The sequence below is a fragment of the Oncorhynchus masou genome, chromosome 6 (genome assembly GCF_036934945.1).
Source record: "Oncorhynchus masou masou isolate Uvic2021 chromosome 6, UVic_Omas_1.1, whole genome shotgun sequence".
Lineage (NCBI taxonomy): Eukaryota > Metazoa > Chordata > Actinopteri > Salmoniformes > Salmonidae > Oncorhynchus > Oncorhynchus masou.
The window spans coordinates 69,767,324-69,786,858 of record NC_088217.1 but is presented as its reverse complement, the minus strand read 5'-3'; the positions used below and the strand labels follow the sequence as shown (position 1 = coordinate 69,786,858).

Sequence of the window (19,535 nt, the reverse complement as noted above, 5' to 3'; positions counted from 1 at the left end):
CACACATAGGCCTAGTAGACATTTATGTAATGGTAGAATGACCTTCACTGGTCTATTGAGAGCTCCTAAACTGCGATGAGTTTAACTGCCAGTACCGTGCCTCATTAAGTTTGCTATGACGGAGTCAGCCGTGGTCAATAGCAATGTTGCCGTATTTGCTGGCTACTTGATATAAAGTACATCCCATATGCAGTGCCTTCGGAAAGTATTCAGACCCCTTGACTTTTTCCCCATTGTCACGTTAAAGCCTTATTCCAAAATGTATTCAATATTATAATATACAGTGGGGCAAAAAAGTATTTAGTCAGCCACCAATTGTGCAAGTTCTCCCACTTAAAAAGATGAGAGAGGCCTGTAATTTTCATCATAGGTACACTTCAACTATGACAGACAAAATTAGAAGAAGAAAAATCCCGAAAATCACATTGTAGGATTTTTAATGAATTTATTTGCAAATTTTGGTGGAAAATAAGTATTTGGTCACTTACAAACAAGCAAGATTTCTGGCTCTCACAGACCTGTAACTTCTTTAAGAGGCTCCTCTGTCCTCCACTCGTTGCCTGTATTAATGGCACTTGTTTGAACTTGTTATCAGTATAAAAGACACCTGTCCACAATCTCAAACAGTCACACTCCAAACTCCACTATGGCCAAGACCTTTTGTCTGTCATAGTTAAAGTGTACCTATGATGAAAATTACAGGCCTCTGTCATCTTTTTAAGTGGGAGAACCTGCGCAATTGGTGGCTGACTAAATACTTTTTTGTCCCACTGTATATATTTTTTCCTCTCATCAATCTACAGACAATATCCCATAACGACAAGGCGAAAATAGTTTTAGATTTTTTTGCAAAAGTATTAAAAATAAAAACAGAAATCCCTTATTTACAGAAGTATTCAGACCCTTTGCTACGAGTCTCAAAATTGAGCTCAGGTGCATCCTGTCTCCATTGATCATCCTTGAGATGTTTCTACAAATTGATTGGAGTCCGCCTGTGGTAAATTCAATTGATTGGACATCATTTGGAAAAGGCACACACCTGTATATATAAGGTCCCACAGTTGACAGTGCATGTCAGAGCAAAAATCAAGCCATGAGGTCGAAGGAATTGTGTTGAGGCACAGATCTGGGGAAGGGTATCAAGGTCCCCAAGAACACAGTGACCTCCATCATTCTTAAATGGAAGAAGTTTGGAACCACCAAGACTCTTCCTAGAGCTGGCCGCCTGGCAAAACTGAGCAATCAGGGGAGAAGTGTCTTGGTCAGGGAGGTGACCAAGAATCGGATTGTGTTCCTGTGTAGAGCTAGGGGCAACTTCCAGAAGGACAACCATCTCTGCAGCACTCCACCAATGAGGCCTTTATAGTAGCGTGGCCAGACGGAAGCCACTCTTCAGTAAAAGGCACATGACAGCCCACTTGGAGTTTGACTAAAGGGAAAATTGAACTCTTTGGCCTGAATGCCAAGCGTCACATCTGGAGGAAACCTGGCACCATCCCTACGTTGAAGCATGGTGGTGGCAGCATTATGTTGTGTGGGGATGTTTTTCAGCGGCAGGGACCGTGAGACTAGTCAGGATCGAGGCAAGGATGAACGGAGCAAAGTACAGAGAGATCCTTGATCAAAACCTGCTCCAGAGCACTCAGGAACCCAGACTGGGGCAATGGCTCAGCTTCCAACAAGACAACGACCCTAAGCACACAGCCAAGACAATGCAGGAGTGGCTTCGAGACAAGTCTCTGAATGTCCTTGAGAGGCCCAGCCAGAGCCCGATTGTAACATCTCTGGAGAGTCATGAAAATAGCTGTGCAAGCAACGTTCCCCATCCAACCTGACAAGAGTTTGCGAGGATCTGCAGAGAAGAATGGGAGAAACTCCCCAAATACAGGTGTGCCAAGTTTGTAGCGTCCTACCCAAGAAGACTCGATGCTGTAATCGCTGCCAAAGGTGCTTCGAAAAAGTACTGAGCAAAGTGTCTGAATACTTATGCAAATGTAATATCAGTTTTTTAATTGAAACAATTTTAGAATAAGGCTGTAACGTAACAAATAAAGTCAAGGGGTCTGAATAGTTTCTGAAGGCATTGTAGCTGCAGGTTGTTGACCGGCTCATATTGCTTAAGTTTGCTTGTTCGATAAGGAGATATTTTTATGTAGACCCGTCAGATGATTACTCATGTAGCTTCAGTGAGAGCTTCAGTGAGAGCACCCGGCGGTGCGTCTCCACGGCGGTTGGGTTCGTACCGCTTATGGTTGCTGGTTAGATAGGACGTAGATACTAAGATGACAGCTCATCTTGCCTCAAGCGAGGGTACCCAGTGTCATATGAGAACTGTAAGTCATGTGTTGCACAGCGCATTCTACACATGGTTGATATTCACACATAGTATAGTCTTGTAATCGTAGGATGACTTTGCCGGTCTATTTGATCACGTCTCAACGGCGCTTTCTGCAGTAGCGACACATAGTCGTCTGGTGTATGGTTCTGCCATTTTGGGGGATTGGTATAGTTTGTAGGTCATTTTATATATTGACGCTTTGCTGGGGCAGTGAGCTACCCTGATGTAACAGAGCCTATATCGCCAAGAATTGAAAGATGAATTATTTAATAAATTGGTAAACATATTTCTGCGTCGTGTTTCTTTTCTAAAATAAAGAAAAGCCAGTTCAGAAAGCTGAGGTGGCACCAATTAGATGCTAGTAACAATCCCCTTTACCTCATTTGGCATTCTATTTAAGCTGACCGATTTTGCGAACACATCCTGCTTCCGCTTGCTGCTACTGCTAGTATCTGTTTACTTCTTTACTCCCACCTCCACCCCAGCCTCCACCTGTTAGGTTCTGCTTTCCTGCTTGTAGGTTATTTTATATATTGACGCTTTGCTTGGGCAGTGAGCTACCCTAAAGGAGCCTATTTCAATCCATTATTCAATCTTTAATAAATGGTAAAAAAAAAGAAAAAAATATTTCTACTTGGCGTTTCCTTTCTGAACTATATTGCAGACCACTTACCTCTAGTTTGATTTCCAGACCTGACTGGTTGAGTTCCGACTCAAAGCAGATGCAGTGCAGCTCCTCTGTCACAATAAGAGGCCCCTGGAATAACATGGTCAGACAGTAACACATTAGGGCTAACGTCCCAATTGTCTTGCCTTCCTCCAAAAGTCTGCACTTGTTCACTTCCCTGATTTGAAAGGAAAATGACTGGTATAAGAAATATGATGGAAACTCCCTCCGAACCATACCAATTCAATGCTTTTAGATTTGTGGGAAATGGCGAACGAGCGCACACTTCAGGAGAAAGAAGATATTATCGGGATCCACCCACATCTATCGGAATGAGCTGACTGTAACCGATTACCTTGTCATTATAGGCCAGTCATATAACCCAGCTATCAATCTGCAGGTCGTCTCTTACCTCATTTGTTCTGTTGCCAGCTACTTTCTGCTCTTTCAGTTGCTGTGTTGAGACCAGAGAATAAACTGTAAGGAGTGATGACAGTGCAGGTCCAAATGGACAATCGGGACAACTCATTCAGAAGCAGTGCCCTGTATGCTATTTGTAAATTGTGTAAGCTTACCAGGTGGCGAAACTCTGCAGCCAAGCTTCCATTTGACTCCTCCATATTCATAACTTTTGTGTTGGTACCCAATATGTTGAACTTACGAAACCCTTTCTTTTCTGTCACGTCCCTGGAGAGAAAACGCAATGTGCATTCCTTATTAAGTTATGTGTTCACATCACAAATTCAAGAGAAGAGCATAACAACGCACAAACATATTCTACCACACTCATCCACTTACTTGTCAAACAAAGCTTTCACTTTGAGTTGATAGTTGAATTCCGGGAGCTTCACAAGAAATCTAGAAGAGAGGAAATACAAATTAAAACTCACCCAGGACTGTAAGGATCCATAGGAACTACAGATGGGAAGAACTACAGACAGGAGGTGCTGTTGTGTTTGTGCTTACCTGAGCTTGACAGTGAACTGCACCTGTGTCTTCAGCACCAGAGTTCTCTGTGGATGTGTGGGCATACAGGGCTGTCTCTCTACCACCAAGGAACTAAGACACACCACAGAGACATAAGGAATTTTGAGGTGATATACTCTATAGAGGCATTTAGATATTCTTCAAGAACAAATGGGTAGAATATACAGTATATGTATATACACTGCTCAAAAAAATAAAGGGAACACTTAAACAACACAATGTAACTCCAAGTCAATCACACTTCAATGAAATCAAACTGTCCACTTAGGAAGCAACACTGATTGACAATAAATTTCACATGCTGTTGTGCAAATGGAATAGACAACAGGTGGAAATTATAGGAAATTAGCAAGACACCCCCAATAAAGGAGTGGTTCTGCAGGTGATAACCACAGACCACTTCTCAGTTCCTATGCTTCCTGGCTGATGTTTTGGTCACTTTTGAATGCTGGCGGTGCTTTCACTCTAGTGGTAGCATGAGACGGAGTCTACAACCCACACAAGTGGCTCAGGTAGTGGAGCTCGTCCAGGATGGCACATCAATGCGAGCTGTGGCAAGAAGGTTTGCTGTGTCTGTCAGCGTAGTGTCCAGAGCATGGAGGCGCTACCAGGAGACAGGCCAGTACATCAGGAGACGTGGAGGAGGAGGGCAACAACGTGTGCCTCCATGTGCTCGCCAGAGGTAGCCTGACAGCCATAAGGTACCGAGATGAGATCCTCAGACCCCTTGTGAGACCATATACTGGTGCGGTTGGCCCTGGGTTCCTCCTAATGCAAGACCATGCTAGACCTCATGTGGCTGGAGTGTGTTAGCAGTTCCTGCAAGAGGAAGGCATTGATGCTATGGACTGGCCCGCCCGTTCCCCAGACCTGAATCCAATTGAGCACATCTGGGACATCATGTCTCGCTCCATCCACCAATGCCACGTTGCACCACAGACTGTCCAAGAGTTGGCGGATGCTTTAGTCCAGGTCTGGGAGGAGATCCCTCAGGAGACCATCCGCCACCTCATCAGGAGCATGCCCAGGCTTTGTAGGGAGGTCATACAGGCACGTGGAGGCCACACAGACTACTGAGCCTAATTTTGACTTGTTTTAAGGACATTACATCGAAGTTGGATCAGCCTGTAGTGTGGTTTTCCACTTTAATTTTGAGTGTGACTCCAAATCCAGACCTCCATGGGTTGATAAATTTGATTTCCATTGATCATTTTTGTGTGATTTTGTTGTCAGCACATTCAACTATGTAAAGAAAAAAGTATTTAATAAGAATATTTCATTCATTCTGATCTAGGATGTGTTATTTTAGTGTTCCCTTTATTTTTTTGAGCACTGTATATACAGTGGGGACAACAAGTATTTGATACACTGCCGATTTTGCAGGTTTTCCTACTTACAAAGCATGTATAGGTCTGTAATTTTTATCATAGGTACACTTCAACTGTGAGAGACAGAATCTAAAACAAAAATCCAGAAAATCACATTGTATGATTTTTAAGTAATTCATTTGCATTTTATTGCATGACATAAGTATTTGATGCATCAGAAAAGCAGAACTTAATTTTTGGTACAGAAACTTTTGTATGCAATTACAGAGATCATACATTTCCTGTAGTTCTTGACCAGGTTTGCACACACTGCAGCAGGGATTTTGGCCCACTCCTCCATACAGACCTTCTCCAGATCCTTCAGGTTTCGGGGCTGACGCTGGGCAATACGGACTTTCAGCTCCATCCAAAGATGTTCTATTGGGTTCAGGTCTGGAGACTGGCTAGGCCACTCCAGGACCTTGAGATGCATCTTACGGAGCCACTCCTTAGTTGCCCTGGCTGTGTGCTTCGGGTCGTTGTCATGCTGGAAGACCCAGCCATGACCCATCTTCAATGCTCTTACTGAGGGAAGGAGGTTGTTGGCCAAGATCTTGCGATACATGGCCCCATCCATCCTCCCCTCAATACAGTGCAGTCGTCCTGTCCCCTTTGCAGAAGAGCATCCCCAAAGAATGACGTTTCCACCTCCATGCTTCACGGTTGGGATGGCGTACTTGGGGTTGTACTCATTCTTCTTCTTCCTCCTAACAAGGTGGAGTTTAGACCAAAAATCTCTATTTTTGTCTCATTAGACCACATGACCTTCTCCCATTCCTCCTCTGGATCATCCAGATGGTCATTGGCAAACTTCAGATGGGCCTGGACATGTGCTGGCTCGAGCAGGGGGACCTTGTGTGCGCTGCAGGATTTTAATCCATGACGGCGTAGTGTGTTACTAATGGGTTTTCTTTGAGACTGTGGTCCCAGCTCTCTTCAGGTCATTGACCAGGTCCTGCCGTGTAGTTCTGGGCTGATCCCTCACTTTCCTCATGATCATTGATGCCCCACGAGGTGAGATCTTGCATGGAGCCCCAGACTGAGGGTGATTGACCGTCATCTTGATCTTCTTCCATTTTCGAATAATTGCACCAACAGTTGTTGCCTTCTCACCAAGCTGCTTGCCTATTGTCCTGTAGCCCATCCCAGCCTTGTGCAGGTCTACAATTTTATCCCTGATGTCTTTACACAGCTCTCTGGTCTTGGCCATTGTGGAGAGGTTGGAGTCTGTTTGATTGAGTGTGTGGACAGGTGTCTTTTATACAGGTAACAAGTTCAAACAGGTGCAGTTAATACAAGTAATGAGTGGAGAACAGGAGGGCTAACAGGTCTGTGAGAGCCGGAATTCTTACAGGTTGGTAGGTGATCAAATACTTATGTCATGCAATAAAATGCTAATTAATTACTTAAAAATCATACAATGTGATTTTCTGGATTTTTGTTTTAGATTCCGTCTCTCACAGTTGAAATGTACCTATGATAAAAATTACAGACCTCTACATGCTTTGTAAGTAGTAAAACCTGCAAAATTGTCAGCCACTATAGACCCGGGTTCGAGCCTGGGCCGTGTCACTGCCGGCCAAGACTGGGATACCCATGAGGCGGGGCACAATTGGCCCAGTGTCGTCCGGGTTAAGGGAGGGTTTGGCCGGCTGGGATGTCCTTGTCCCAGCCAACTGGGATGTCCTTGTCCCGCATGCACCTGTGAAAAACACAGAATGGGTCTTTAACATTGGAATACAAGTGTGGTGTCACTCACTGTTCTAGGATGTTCCGGAACAGTGCCAAGGCCCGCCCCTCCAGGAAGCCTTTCTGCTGTTTGATTGGGTCGTTGTCGTATGTGTACTTCTGCTCTAGTTCCTGGAGCTCCTTCAGCTGCTGCCTCACCTGCTGCAGGCTTTCTGCCACCACTGTGAACCTACAGGGGAAGAAGAAGATGAAGCAGAATAAGAACAATACTTTATTTTGTTGGGTTCCTAAATTCATCTTTTTGCTTGATCAGACAAGAGATGCCCAAAAGAATGAACTAGTCTCCTCACCAGTTCTGCAGTTGGTCCAGACATGCGTTGGGTGGTCCTCCAATACAGGAGCTCTGCTGCCTCTTCTTCCACTCAGGCAGCTCCTCTGAGATCAAGTGTGACTGGACCGCCTCGGCCATGTTGAGCACCTCCGCCAACTGGCCAACCACTTCCTGTGGAGGAAATTAAGTAAAGTCCATGCAAGTCTATGCACATAAAGAACAGTTATTATCTACTCTTCAACGTGAGCAGGCTGGTTATTATTGGATAATACACATTTTCACATATAGTTTTGAGCGATAGTTCGACTATATTTGTTACATTGTCTTTTCCCCCTATTTGATCCAACTGGTTTCACATTGCCAAACAAACAAAAATTCCTCAACAAAACCATGTGTACGTAAAAGTCATTTGTTTAAATGCCAAATCGTTAAATCCATCTATGATTATTATGAATCGTCAATTGCGTGTCCAATCTTCCAACAACATGCAGGAGGAAACAGAGCGCAATATCTGCTATAATGGCAATGGGAATAGTCCATATTCAGCTATACCCCCGGTATAGCCCCCCGGCTCCCCTAACCTGCATTAGATGCGCTCATAAATGCGTTGCTACTCACAAAATGCTTCAGAGATATCACTGATGATGCTGCATGCATTAAATCAAATGCTTGCAAGTCAAACCACTAAAAATAATGCGTAACTTATTTTCCTGTGTTTTGGCTGACTGAGTTCTCATCTGCAGCGAACTGCACCACAGTATGAATTGAATTGGACCGAGACCACACTTTTTGAGCGAACCACTGTGGATTGTTTAGTGCCCTCCCAAGCGTGGATATAGTGTTCACACCAGTCCAAACAAAACGAACTAAGGGGGTAAACGCACCAAACCAATTTGGTATGAAAGCCCCTTTAGTCTCAACTCATATCTTCTGAATGACTAGAACACATGTCATTTTAGTGGTGCTTGAAGTGTAAACAATCGGTTAACATTCACAGTACAATGTCACGATAAAATGTCACTTGTTAACGTCATCATGACCCCTCTTACCACTCTCTTGAACTTCAGTTTGAAACACATCTCTACAATCTGCAGCTTCTCGTGTTCCAGCTGTTTGGGTGTCAGCCCGTTCATTTCATGTTCTAAAGTGGGAGAAGGAAAAACATTCACTTACTGACTAAACCTGAAACACAGACCTGTAAATAAATGATCTATTACAGATTGAGAATAAAACACCTCACCTCTGTTCTTAAGAGTATTTTCCTTAAAGTCATGCTCGTCTTGAAGGTATTCCAGAGACTTTATATTCTGATCCGCTTCCTGGCAAGTGAGATAAACACATTGGATCAGATAGATGGCAACCCTGACATGTATGAACATGTACTGCAAATCACTGATGGAACTGTTCCACCAGGAAACAACCAACATCTAGTATATGATGGAAATGATAACTCACCTGAACCTTGTTTTTCATGTCTTTGACTTTGTTGTCCAGGTTTTGCTTCTCCAGAACCATGGTGGTCTGTGTGTTTTCTCTGTCAGTCTGAAGAGGAAAATACTGTTCATTTAACTGCACAGTTAAAGCATGTAAACACTCCAATATAGAGTTATGTATCATCTACAATATCTGACAGCACGGATAGAGAAAGACGTGTGGTGATTTTATTAATTACAATGTATGTCAATACAGTTCATGCAAGGCACCTCTATGCTTTTGGCAGCAGCCAAAATCCTCTGCTCCTCCTTCAGGTTTCTGGAGATGATCATGGCCATGTGAACGGGGTCCTCCTGAAAGAGGTCCTGTAGAAGTGGGTACTTTATTACCACAAACCCCAAAAACCATGCAGACACTGGGGTCATAAATTCCAGAATAAAAAATAAAAACAGTTCTTATAGATAATTCCCTTAACATACAAGCAATACAGTATGGAAGCTCAGTATGGAAGCTCATACTACACCTGGAGGTTTCTCTTGATCTTGCGGATGTTGTGTTGTAGCAGGAAGTTGTTTTCCAGGGCGAAGCGGCTGTGTTGGTCATCCAGCTGGGCTAGGAGGTCATGGAAACGTACTGTTGCTAAGGAGTCCTGAACAGCCACATTTTCCCTACAGAGTTTCAATCACAGGGGAAGAGATCAGATGAAGGGTATGAATAGACTACAGTAGAGAGTAGATCTTTATTTATCCATTATACAGCACCGTCTCAGCATCACTAAAATATAATGGATATAATATAATGGATATAATATAATGGAATAGAACCGAATATAGTAGAGTAGAACGTTTATTTATCCATTAAATACAGCAGAATCTTTCCGCCCATCACTGCTTACCAATCGATGCTCTCTATCCACTTGCTGAGGTACTGTCTGATGTCCATGGGGAAGGAGTCATCATAGATCTGGTCGACCTGCTCCAGGTATTTAGACTCCAGTAGTTGCAGCTGGCACCACTGGGCCATCTGATCAAGGAGGAGTAACAGTGAGTTATTACATGAGGCAATTAAATAAATGACAGTGGCAAGAAAAAGTATGTGAACCGTTTGGAATTACCTGGATTTCTGCAAAAATTGGTCATAAAATTTGATCTGATCTTCATCTAAGTCACAACAGTAGACAAACACAGTCTGCTTAAACTAATAACACACAAACGATTATACTTTTTCATGTCTTTATTGAACCCACCGTGTAAACATTCACAGTGCAGGGTGGGGAAAGTATGTGAACCCTTGGATTTAATAACTAGTTGACCCTCCTTTGGCAGCAATAAACTTAACTTTTTTTTTTGTAGTTGCGGATCAGACCTGCACAAATGTCAGGAGGAATTTTGGACCATTCCTCTTTACAAAACTGTTTCAGTTCAGCAAAATTCTTAGGATGTCTGGTGTGATCCGCTCAAGGTCATGCCACAGCATTTTAAATCGGGTCAAGGTCAGGACTCTGACTGAGCCAATCCAGAAGGCGTATTTTCTTCTGTTGTTGATTTACGTCTGTGTTTTGGGTCGTTCTCCTGTTGCATCACCCAACTTCTGTTGAGCTTCATTTGGCGGACAGGTAGCCTTACATTCTCCTGCAAAATGTCTTAATAAACTTGGGAATTCATTTTTGCAAAGCAGCCCCAAACCATGATACTCCCTCCACCATACTTTACAGTTGGGATGAGGTATTGATGTTGTTGGGCTATGCAATTTTTTCTCCACACATAGTGTTGTGTGTTCCTTCCAAACAACTCAACTTCAGTTTAAATCTGTCCACATAATATTTTGCCAGAAGCGCTGTGGAACATCTAGGTGCTCTTTTGCGAACTTCAGATGTGCAGCAATGTTTTTTTTGACAGCAGTGATTTCTTCTGAGGTGTCCTCCCATGAACACCACTCTTGTTTAGTGTTTTACATATCGCAGACTCGTCAACAGAGATGTTAGCATGTTCCATAGATTTCTGTAAGTCTTTAGCTGACACTCTAGGATTCTTTTTAACCTCATTGAGCATTCTGCACTGTGCTCTTGCAGTCATCTTTGCAGGACTGCCACTCCTAGGGAGAGTAGCAACAGTGCTGAACTTTCTCCATTTATAGACAATTTGTTTTACCATGAACTGATGATTAAGGCTTTTAGAGATACTTTTGTAACCCTTTCCAGCTTTATTCAAGTCACTCAATTCTTAATCTTCTTCTGAGATCTCTTTTATTCGAGGCATGGTTCACATCAGTCAATGCTTCTTGTGAATAGCAAACTCAAATTTTGTGAGTGTTTTTTATAGGGCAGGGCAGCTCTAACCAACATCTTCAATCTTGTCTCATTGATTGTACTCCAGGTTAGCTGACTGGAGTACAATTAGCCTAGGGGTTCACATACTTTTTCCAAACTACACTGTGAATGTTTTAATGACGCATTCAATATAGACAAAAAAAATACAATAGTTTGTGTGTTATTAGTTTAAGCACACTGTGTTTGTCTATTGTTGTGACTAAGATGAAGATTAGATCAAAATGTATGACTAATATATGCAGAAATCCAGGTAACTCCAAAGGGTTCACTAACCTTTTCTTGCCACTGCCAGATATGAATATTGTCTAAGATTGAGGCAGGAACTGTTATAACATGAGTCAATGCACCTGGTAGCAATAACCGTTAGATTTGAGACGTGTATTTGGGTTACAATATGGCCTGTATCCGTTTGCTGTTCGAGTTAAAGGTCCTTCCGGACCCCTTTAAGTGATGGGACTTTAGTTTTCGAGACAATCTATCTCTTTCGAGGAAGGAGCTGGTTTTTACATAGTGTGTATTTATTTATTCTGAACACAAACATTTAAATACGTACGTTTATGTTCGCTAGCTGGACCGGCAATCCGCAGAGTACAAAACTCAAAACTTGTGCACTATCCATAGTACTATCTCTGCTGATCACGTCTGCCAATCACTTTATCCGTATCTAAGGTAGTAGACAGCTGGTGACATCTCGAGAGCAATCTTCGCTCGCCAAACTGCTATCAGGTAAATTTTTTATTTTTTATTTTAAATTATTTATAGTTATAGAAACATGATACCATCAATGCCAGCTGTAAAACGACTCCCAACATAGAACACAGCAACCTTTAGTTCGAAGACTAAATTCAATGTAGAATCAGTTTAACACATGACAAAGATTATTTTACTATTGTAACATACAGTGGGGAGAATTATATTGTTCTCGTCAGCAGCCCAGGCTTTTGCCCTAGATGGTAGAGTTCTCGTCTCTAGGCCACACAAGCTTTAGATTGCATTCTGCTATGGTACTTGTCTCTCTCTACATCGGTTAGCTACATTAGTGACCAGTGTGGGATCTTTGATATGTCTATGGGGCCTGGGCACACACATGCTCTAACAGAAAAGGGGGAATAGTGAATCATGCACTGATGACAGTTCTACAGTCTCGATCAGAAGCTCAGGCTTCTGGCATAGATGGTAAAGTTCTCAAATCTGGACTACAACATTGTAAGATTGTTCCCTCCACGGTACTTGATATAGCCTACATTGGTAGGTTACCCTATATTTACATACTTCAGACCCTCCCTAAGCCACTTTTGCTACTTGTCTCCATAGTCAATAAATGGTGAAAAACTATTTGTGATGATGTGCTTTGTTCAAATGTATATGCATGACACGTACGTTATGGAAAACATGTCTCACACTAGATTTTGGCACGTGGGAAAGTGAATCATTTAAACCACCTAAATATACTCACATTCACTGAACATTCAGTATTTGAAACTCAAACATTAATTTCCAAACTGCTTTTTATATAATCCTATAGGCTCTTTGTCATTATCTCTTATCTTTGTCATTCTCCATACCTTATATTCCAATGCATCCAACACCATAGTGCCCTCAAAGCTGATCACTAAGCTAAGGACTCTGGGACTAAACACATCCCTCTGCAACTGGATCCTGGACTTCCTGATAGGCCACCCCCAGGTGGTAAGGGTAGGCAACAACACATCTGCCACACTGATCCTCAACACGGGGGCCCCTCAGGGGTGTGTGCAAAGTCCCCTCCTGTACTCCCTGTTCACCCATGACTGCTTGGCCAAGCACGACACCAACACCATCATTAAGTTTGCCAATGGCACAACGGTGGTAGGCCTGATCACGGACACGACAGCTTATATGGAGGAGGTCAGAGACCTGGCAGTGTGGTGCCAGGACAACAACCTCTCCCTCAACGTGATCAAGACAAAGGTGATTATCGTGGACTACAGGAAAAGGAGGGCAGAGCATGCCCCCATTCTTGTTGACGGGGCTGTAGTGGAGCAGGTTGAAAGCTTCAAGTTCCTTGGTGTCCATATCACCAACAAACTATCTTGGTCCAAACACACCAAGACAGTCGTGAAGAGGGCACGACAATGCATATTCCCCCTCAGGTGACTGAAAAGATGTGGCATGGGCCCTCAGATCCTCAAAGAGTTATATTTCTGCACAATCGAAGGCATGCTGACGGGTTGCATCACTGCCTGGCATGGCAACTGCCCAGCCTCTGACCGCAAAGCTTCCTGCCATCCAAAAACTCTATACCAGGCGGTGTCAGAGGAAACCCCTAAAAATTGCCAAAGACTCCAGCCACCCCCGGCAAGCGGTATCAGAGCACCAAGTGAGAAGCCCCTCCCCCCCACCTGCTGCTAATCGCTGTCTATTATGTACACAGTCACTTTACTTTACTTGGAGTCATTAAAACTTGTTTTTCAACCACTCCACACATTTCTTGTTAACAAACTATAGTTTTGGCTAGTCGGTTAGGACATCAACATCTACTGTGCATGACACAAGTCACTTTTCCAACAATTGTTTAAAGACAGATTATTTCACTTATAATTCACTGTATCACAATTCCAGTGGGTCAGAAGTTTACATACACTATGAAAATAAGATCTGTGGCCTTGGAAAATTCCAATTCCAAAATAGTTCATGGCTTTAGAAGCTTCGGATTGACATAATTTGAGTAAATTGGAGGTGTACCTGTGGATGTATTTCAAGGTCTACCTATAAACTCAGTGCCTCTTTGCTTGACATCATGGCAAAATCTAAAGAAATTAGCCAAGAACTCAGAAAGAAAAGTGTAGACCTCCACAAGTCTGGTTCATCCTTGGGAGCAATTTCCAAACGTATGAAGGTACCACGTTCATCTGTACAAACAATAGTACACAAGTATAAACACCATGGGACCACGCAGCCATCATACCGCTCAGGAAGGAGATGCGTACTGTCTCCTAGAGATGAACGTACTTTTGTGCGAAAAATGCAAATTAATCCCAGAACAACAGCAAAAGACCTTGTGAAGATCCTGGAGGAAACAGGTACAAAAGTATCTATCTCCACAGTAAAACGAGTCCTATATCGACATAACCTGAAAGGCCGCTCAGCAAGGGAGAAGCCACTGCTCCAAAACCGCCATAAAAAAGCCAGTCTACGGTTTGTAACTGCACATGGGGACAAAGATCATACTTTTTGGAGAAATGTCCTCTGGTCTGATGAAACAAAAATAGAAATGTTGACCATAATGACCCTCGTTATGTTTGGAGGAAAAAGGGGGAGGCTAGCAAGCCGAAGATCACCATCCCATCCGAGAAGCACGGGGATGGCAGCATCATGTTGTGGGGGTGCTTTGCTGCAGGAGGGACTGGTGGACTTCACAAAATAGATGGCATAATGAGGGGGGACAATTATGTGGATATATTGAAGCAACATCTCAAGACATTAGTCAGGAAGTTAAAGCTTGGTCGCAAATGGGTCATCCAAATGGACAATAACCCCCAGCATACTTCCAGTTGTGGTAAAATGGCAAAAGGACAACAACGTCAAGGTATTGGAGTGGCCATCACAAAGCCCTGACCTCAATCCTATAGAACATTTGTGGGCAGAACTGAAAAAGTATGTGCGAGCAAGGAGGCCTACAAACCTGACTCAGTTACACCAACTCTGTCAGGAGGAATGGATCAAAATTCACCCAATTAACTGTGGGAAGCTTGTGGAAGGCTAACGGAAACATTTGACCCAAGTTAAACAATTTAAAGGCAATGCTACCAAATACTAATTGAGTGTATGTAAACTTCTGACTCACTGGGAATGTGATGAAAGCTGAAATAAATCACTCTACTATTATTCTGACATTTCACATTCTTAAAATAAAGTGGTGATTCTAACTGATTCAAGACAGGATTAAATGTCAGGAATTGTGAAAAACTGAGTTTAAATGTATTTGGTGAAGGTGTATGTAAACTTCCGACTTCAACTGTACATACATACAGTGCCTTGCGAACGTATTCGGCCCCCTTGAACTTTGCAACCTTTTGCCACATTTCAGGCTTCAAACATAAAGATATAAAACTGTATTTTTTTGTGAAGAATCAACAACAAGTGGGACACAATCATGAAGTGGAACGACATTTATTGGATATTTCAAACTTTTTTTAACAAATCAAAAACTGAAAAATTGGGCATGCAAAATTATTCAGCCCCTTTACTTTAAGTGCAGCAAACTCTCTCCAGAGGTTCAGTGAGGATCTCTGAATGATCCAATGTTGACCTAAATGACTAATGATGATAAATACAATCCACCTGTGTGTAATCAAGTCTCCATATAAATGCATCTGCACTGTGATAGTCTCAGAGGTCTGTTAAAAGCGCAGAGAGCATCATGAAGAACAAGGAACACACCAGGCAGGTCCGAGATACTGTTGTGAAGAAGTTTAAAGCCGGATTTGGATACAAAAAGATTTCCCAAGCTTTAAACATCCCAAGGAGCACTGTGCAAGCGATAATACTGAAATGGAAGGAGTATCAGACCACTGCAAATCTACCAAGGCCTGGCCATCCCTCTAAACTTTCAGCTCATACAAGGAGAAGACTGATCAGAGATGCAGCCAAGAGGCCCATGATCACTCTGGATGAACTGCAGAGATCTACAGCTGAGGTGGGAGACTCTCTCCATAGGACAACAATCAGTCGTATATTGCACAAATCTGGCCTTTATGGAAGAGTGGCAAGAAGAAAGCCATTTCTTAAAGATATCCATAAAAAGTGTTGTTTAAAGTTTGCCACAAGCCACCTGGGAGACACACCAAACATGTGGAAGAAGGTTCTCTGGTCAGATGAAACCAAAATTGAACTTTTTGGCAACAATGCAAAACGTTATGTTTAGCTTAAAAGCAACACAGCTCATCACCTTGAACACACCATCACCACTGTCAAACATGGTGGTGGCAGCATCATGGTTTGGGCCTGCTTTTTTTCAGCAGGGACAGGGAAGATGGTTAAAATTGATGGGAAGATGGATGGAGCCAAATACAGGACCATTCTGGAAGAAAACCTGATGGAGTCTGCAAAAGACCTGAGACTGGGACGGAGATTTGTCTTCCAACAAGACAATGATCCAAAACATAAAGCAAAATCTACAATGGAATGGTTCAAAAATAAACATATCCAGGTGTTAGAATGGCCAAGTCAAAGTCCAGACCTGAATCCAATCGAGAATCTGTGGAAAGAACTGAAAACTGCTGTTCACAAATGCTCTCCATCCAACCTCACTGAGCTCGAGCTGTTTTGCAAGGAGGAATGGGAAAAAATTCAGTCTCTCGATGTGCAAAACTGATAGAGACATACCCCAAGCAACTTACAGCTGTAATCGCAGCAAAAGGTGGCGCTACAAAGTATTAACTTAAGGGGGCTGAATAATTTTGCACGCCCAATTTTTCAGTTTTTGATTTGTTAAAAAAGTTTGAAATATCCAATAAATGTCGTTCCACTTCATGATTGTGTCCCACTTGTTGTTGATTCTTCACAAAAAATACAGTTTTATATCTTTATGTTTGAAGCCTGAAATGTGGCAAAAGTTCGCAAAGTTCAAGGGGGCCGAATACTTTCGCAAGGCACTGTATATACATGCATATATAATAGTGAAACTAACTTAATCCACCCCAATAAAAATAGTACATTGCCAAAACAAACAAAACACCCACTTCTTTCTTCTTTAAATTCTCAATTTTTCCCTTCTCAGGCTCTAGGACCTGAGAGGGTGGTACGGCTCTAGGACCTGAGAGGGTGGTACGGCTCTAGGACCTGAGAGAGTGGTACGGCTCTAGGACCTGAGAGAGTGGTACGGCTCTAGGACCTGAGAGAGTGGTACGGCTCTAGGACCTGAGAGGGTGGTACGGCTCTAGGACCTGAGAGAGTGGTACGGCTCTAGGACCTGAGAGGGTGGTACGGCACAAGGACCTGAGTGGGTGGTACGGCTCTAGGACCTGAGAGGGTGGTACGGCTCTAGGACCTGAGAGGGATTCTCGGCTTGTGCCAATATTCCATGCAACTCCTTCGCTGAAAAATCTTTCAGCCCCAGGAACCGCTCTGCTGCATCCACTATGATTTCTATCTTCCTGGACCTTCTCTCCACCTTGGCAGTGCCATTAATTACCCTTGGTATAAAAGGCCACAAAGTCCACACCTTCTTAACCTTTAAAATGTCAGGATCCTGATGGTGAAAGGCAACCGCTGCAGCCTGCAGTGTAGGCCTATCCACCACCATGAACTCTTCTGCTGCACCATTCAAACTCTACACCCTTTTCCCAGCTGCTGCAAATCAAATGCTCTGTACAACCCTGACTTTGGCCACCTCATTCTCTTTCATCCCTGTGGGGAATTCGAAAGGCGTGGGTTCATGGTTCCCACTGCGATTGCAATATGTCACATATTCATCACTTTTATAACATATAATATGATATTTTCCACAACTTGGACATCTCGGCTTCTCCCTTCTGCAAACACTTGCTACATGACCGAAAGCTATACAATGATCACACTGCATTGGTCTTGGGACAAATGTTCTGACTCTGTAGTTAATATACACTAACTGCACTTGAGTCGGGAGAGACTTGAGTAGGGAGAAAACAAAAGAACAGATAGACTTCACTTTTTCACCATTCACCACACGATTCATCCGACATGCTTCAAATCACTCCAGGAATATTTTTAATCTCTTTCAAAATCGACTTCCCACGAAACGCCAGAGGGGTGCCCCTTGAGGGGTTCCCTGTGCCGAAAAGACACACACACGACACTTCAAACTTATCAAATCTGATCCACAGAAACACAGAACTCCAAGCAAGCACGCCTCTAGTGATCCTCACAGCCTTCACTTTACCCAGCACACCTCCACCAGTTTGGATAACGCAAATGGTTTCTTCACGGTTGGTACTCTGCTCAGCTGGTCATCATTAACAAACCGTACTCCTTCTACATACGAAGGATAATTTTCATCACTGTACAATACTTTGCTCCGTTTTCTATTCTTTTGGACAATACTCCAATTCTTGATTCTACCGCCATTGTATTCAGACTCTACTCATCGTTCGCTTCCGCCATCTTTCATTCCACTCCAGCAACCTTGCCTTGTGTCAGGCAACCACTAAACTGTCACACCGAGGTAAAGACAGTTTCAGGTTGGATATTCGAAGATATTCACGCTTTCAAACCTCAATAGCCACAGATTCCAAATAAGTGTCATGATGTTGTAAAAATTGTCTTTTTTTTCTCCATTTCTTTTCACGACTTGGACATGAATTCGCTTTCCAAAGCTAATAAGCGTGTGGAAATGTGAGCAGCATTTTGTATTCCTCGTTGAATTAGTTAGGGAGCATAAACAAAGTACAAACTTTTTTTACATTCGAATTTCAATAGCTCCTTGGTCATGTGACCTACTGACTTCAAACAAGGTTTATAATGTACACTCAGTGGGCCTACACATAGCACACCCTTTAGTTTGTCCATTTTCATCTCACACGTTTTTATGTGATGTTTTCAAACTTTCCAATTTCAATAGCTCCTTGGTCATGTGACTTACTGGACTCAAACAAGGTTCAAAATGTCCACTGACTACTCTTCTATGATGCACACCCTTTAGTTTTTCCATTTTCATCTCACATGTTTTTACATGAATTTTACAAAATTTCTAATTTCCATAGCTCCTTGGTCATGTGACCTACTGATTTTTAAAAAAGTTTCAGAATTTACACTCAGTTGGACTACACATTGCACACCCTTTAGGTTGTCTATTTTCATCTCACGCAATTTGACATACATTTTTAACATTTTCAGTGTCTAATTTCAATAGCTCCTTGGTCATGTGACCTACTGATTTCAAACAAGGTTCAGAATTTACACTCAGTGGGCCTACACATTGCACACTCTTTAGTTTGTCCATTTCAACTCACTCGATTTTACATGATTTTCTCTAAATTAAACACCTCAATATCCCCTTGGTCATGTGACCTACTGATCTCAAACAAGATTCAGAATGTCCACGGACTGCCCTTCTATATTGCACACCCTTTAGTTTGTCCATTTTCATCTCACACGTTGTTACATTTTTAACAAATACTTTAAAATTTCAATAGCTCCTTGGTCATGTGGCCTACTGGACTCAAACAAGGTTGGGATTGATTATACAATCAATGGGCACACCCTTTAGTTTGTCCATTTTCATCACGCAATTTTAGAGGAATTTTTCAAACATTCAAATTTCAATAGCTCCTTGGTCATGTGACCTACTGACTTCAAACAAGGTTCAGAATGCCCACTCAGTGGACCTACACATTGTACACCTTTTTGCTTGTCAATTTTCGTCACGCAATTTT

General features: G+C 42.6%; 1 protein-coding gene across 2 annotated transcripts in view; it reads right to left on the bottom strand.

Moving 5' to 3' along the window:
- The window catches only part of LOC135542511 (signal transducer and activator of transcription 1-alpha/beta-like), a 34,754-nt gene that overhangs the window by 8,042 nt on the left and 7,177 nt on the right, over positions 1 to 19,535 (bottom strand). For both annotated transcript variants that reach the window (XM_064969522.1, XM_064969523.1), the window contains exons 2-14: positions 9,709 to 9,836; positions 9,337 to 9,481; positions 9,083 to 9,178; positions 8,835 to 8,921; positions 8,620 to 8,698; positions 8,429 to 8,520; positions 7,399 to 7,550; positions 7,119 to 7,277; positions 3,972 to 4,064; positions 3,804 to 3,863; positions 3,581 to 3,692; positions 3,418 to 3,459; positions 3,012 to 3,095 (exon numbers count right to left, since the gene is read on the bottom strand). In XM_064969522.1, the coding sequence (XP_064825594.1) occupies positions 3,012 to 3,095; positions 3,418 to 3,459; positions 3,581 to 3,692; positions 3,804 to 3,863; positions 3,972 to 4,064; positions 7,119 to 7,277; positions 7,399 to 7,550; positions 8,429 to 8,520; positions 8,620 to 8,698; positions 8,835 to 8,921; positions 9,083 to 9,178; positions 9,337 to 9,481; positions 9,709 to 9,836 (1,329 nt within the window). The remainder of the gene's footprint in view (positions 1 to 3,011; positions 3,096 to 3,417; positions 3,460 to 3,580; positions 3,693 to 3,803; positions 3,864 to 3,971; positions 4,065 to 7,118; positions 7,278 to 7,398; positions 7,551 to 8,428; positions 8,521 to 8,619; positions 8,699 to 8,834; positions 8,922 to 9,082; positions 9,179 to 9,336; positions 9,482 to 9,708; positions 9,837 to 19,535) is intronic.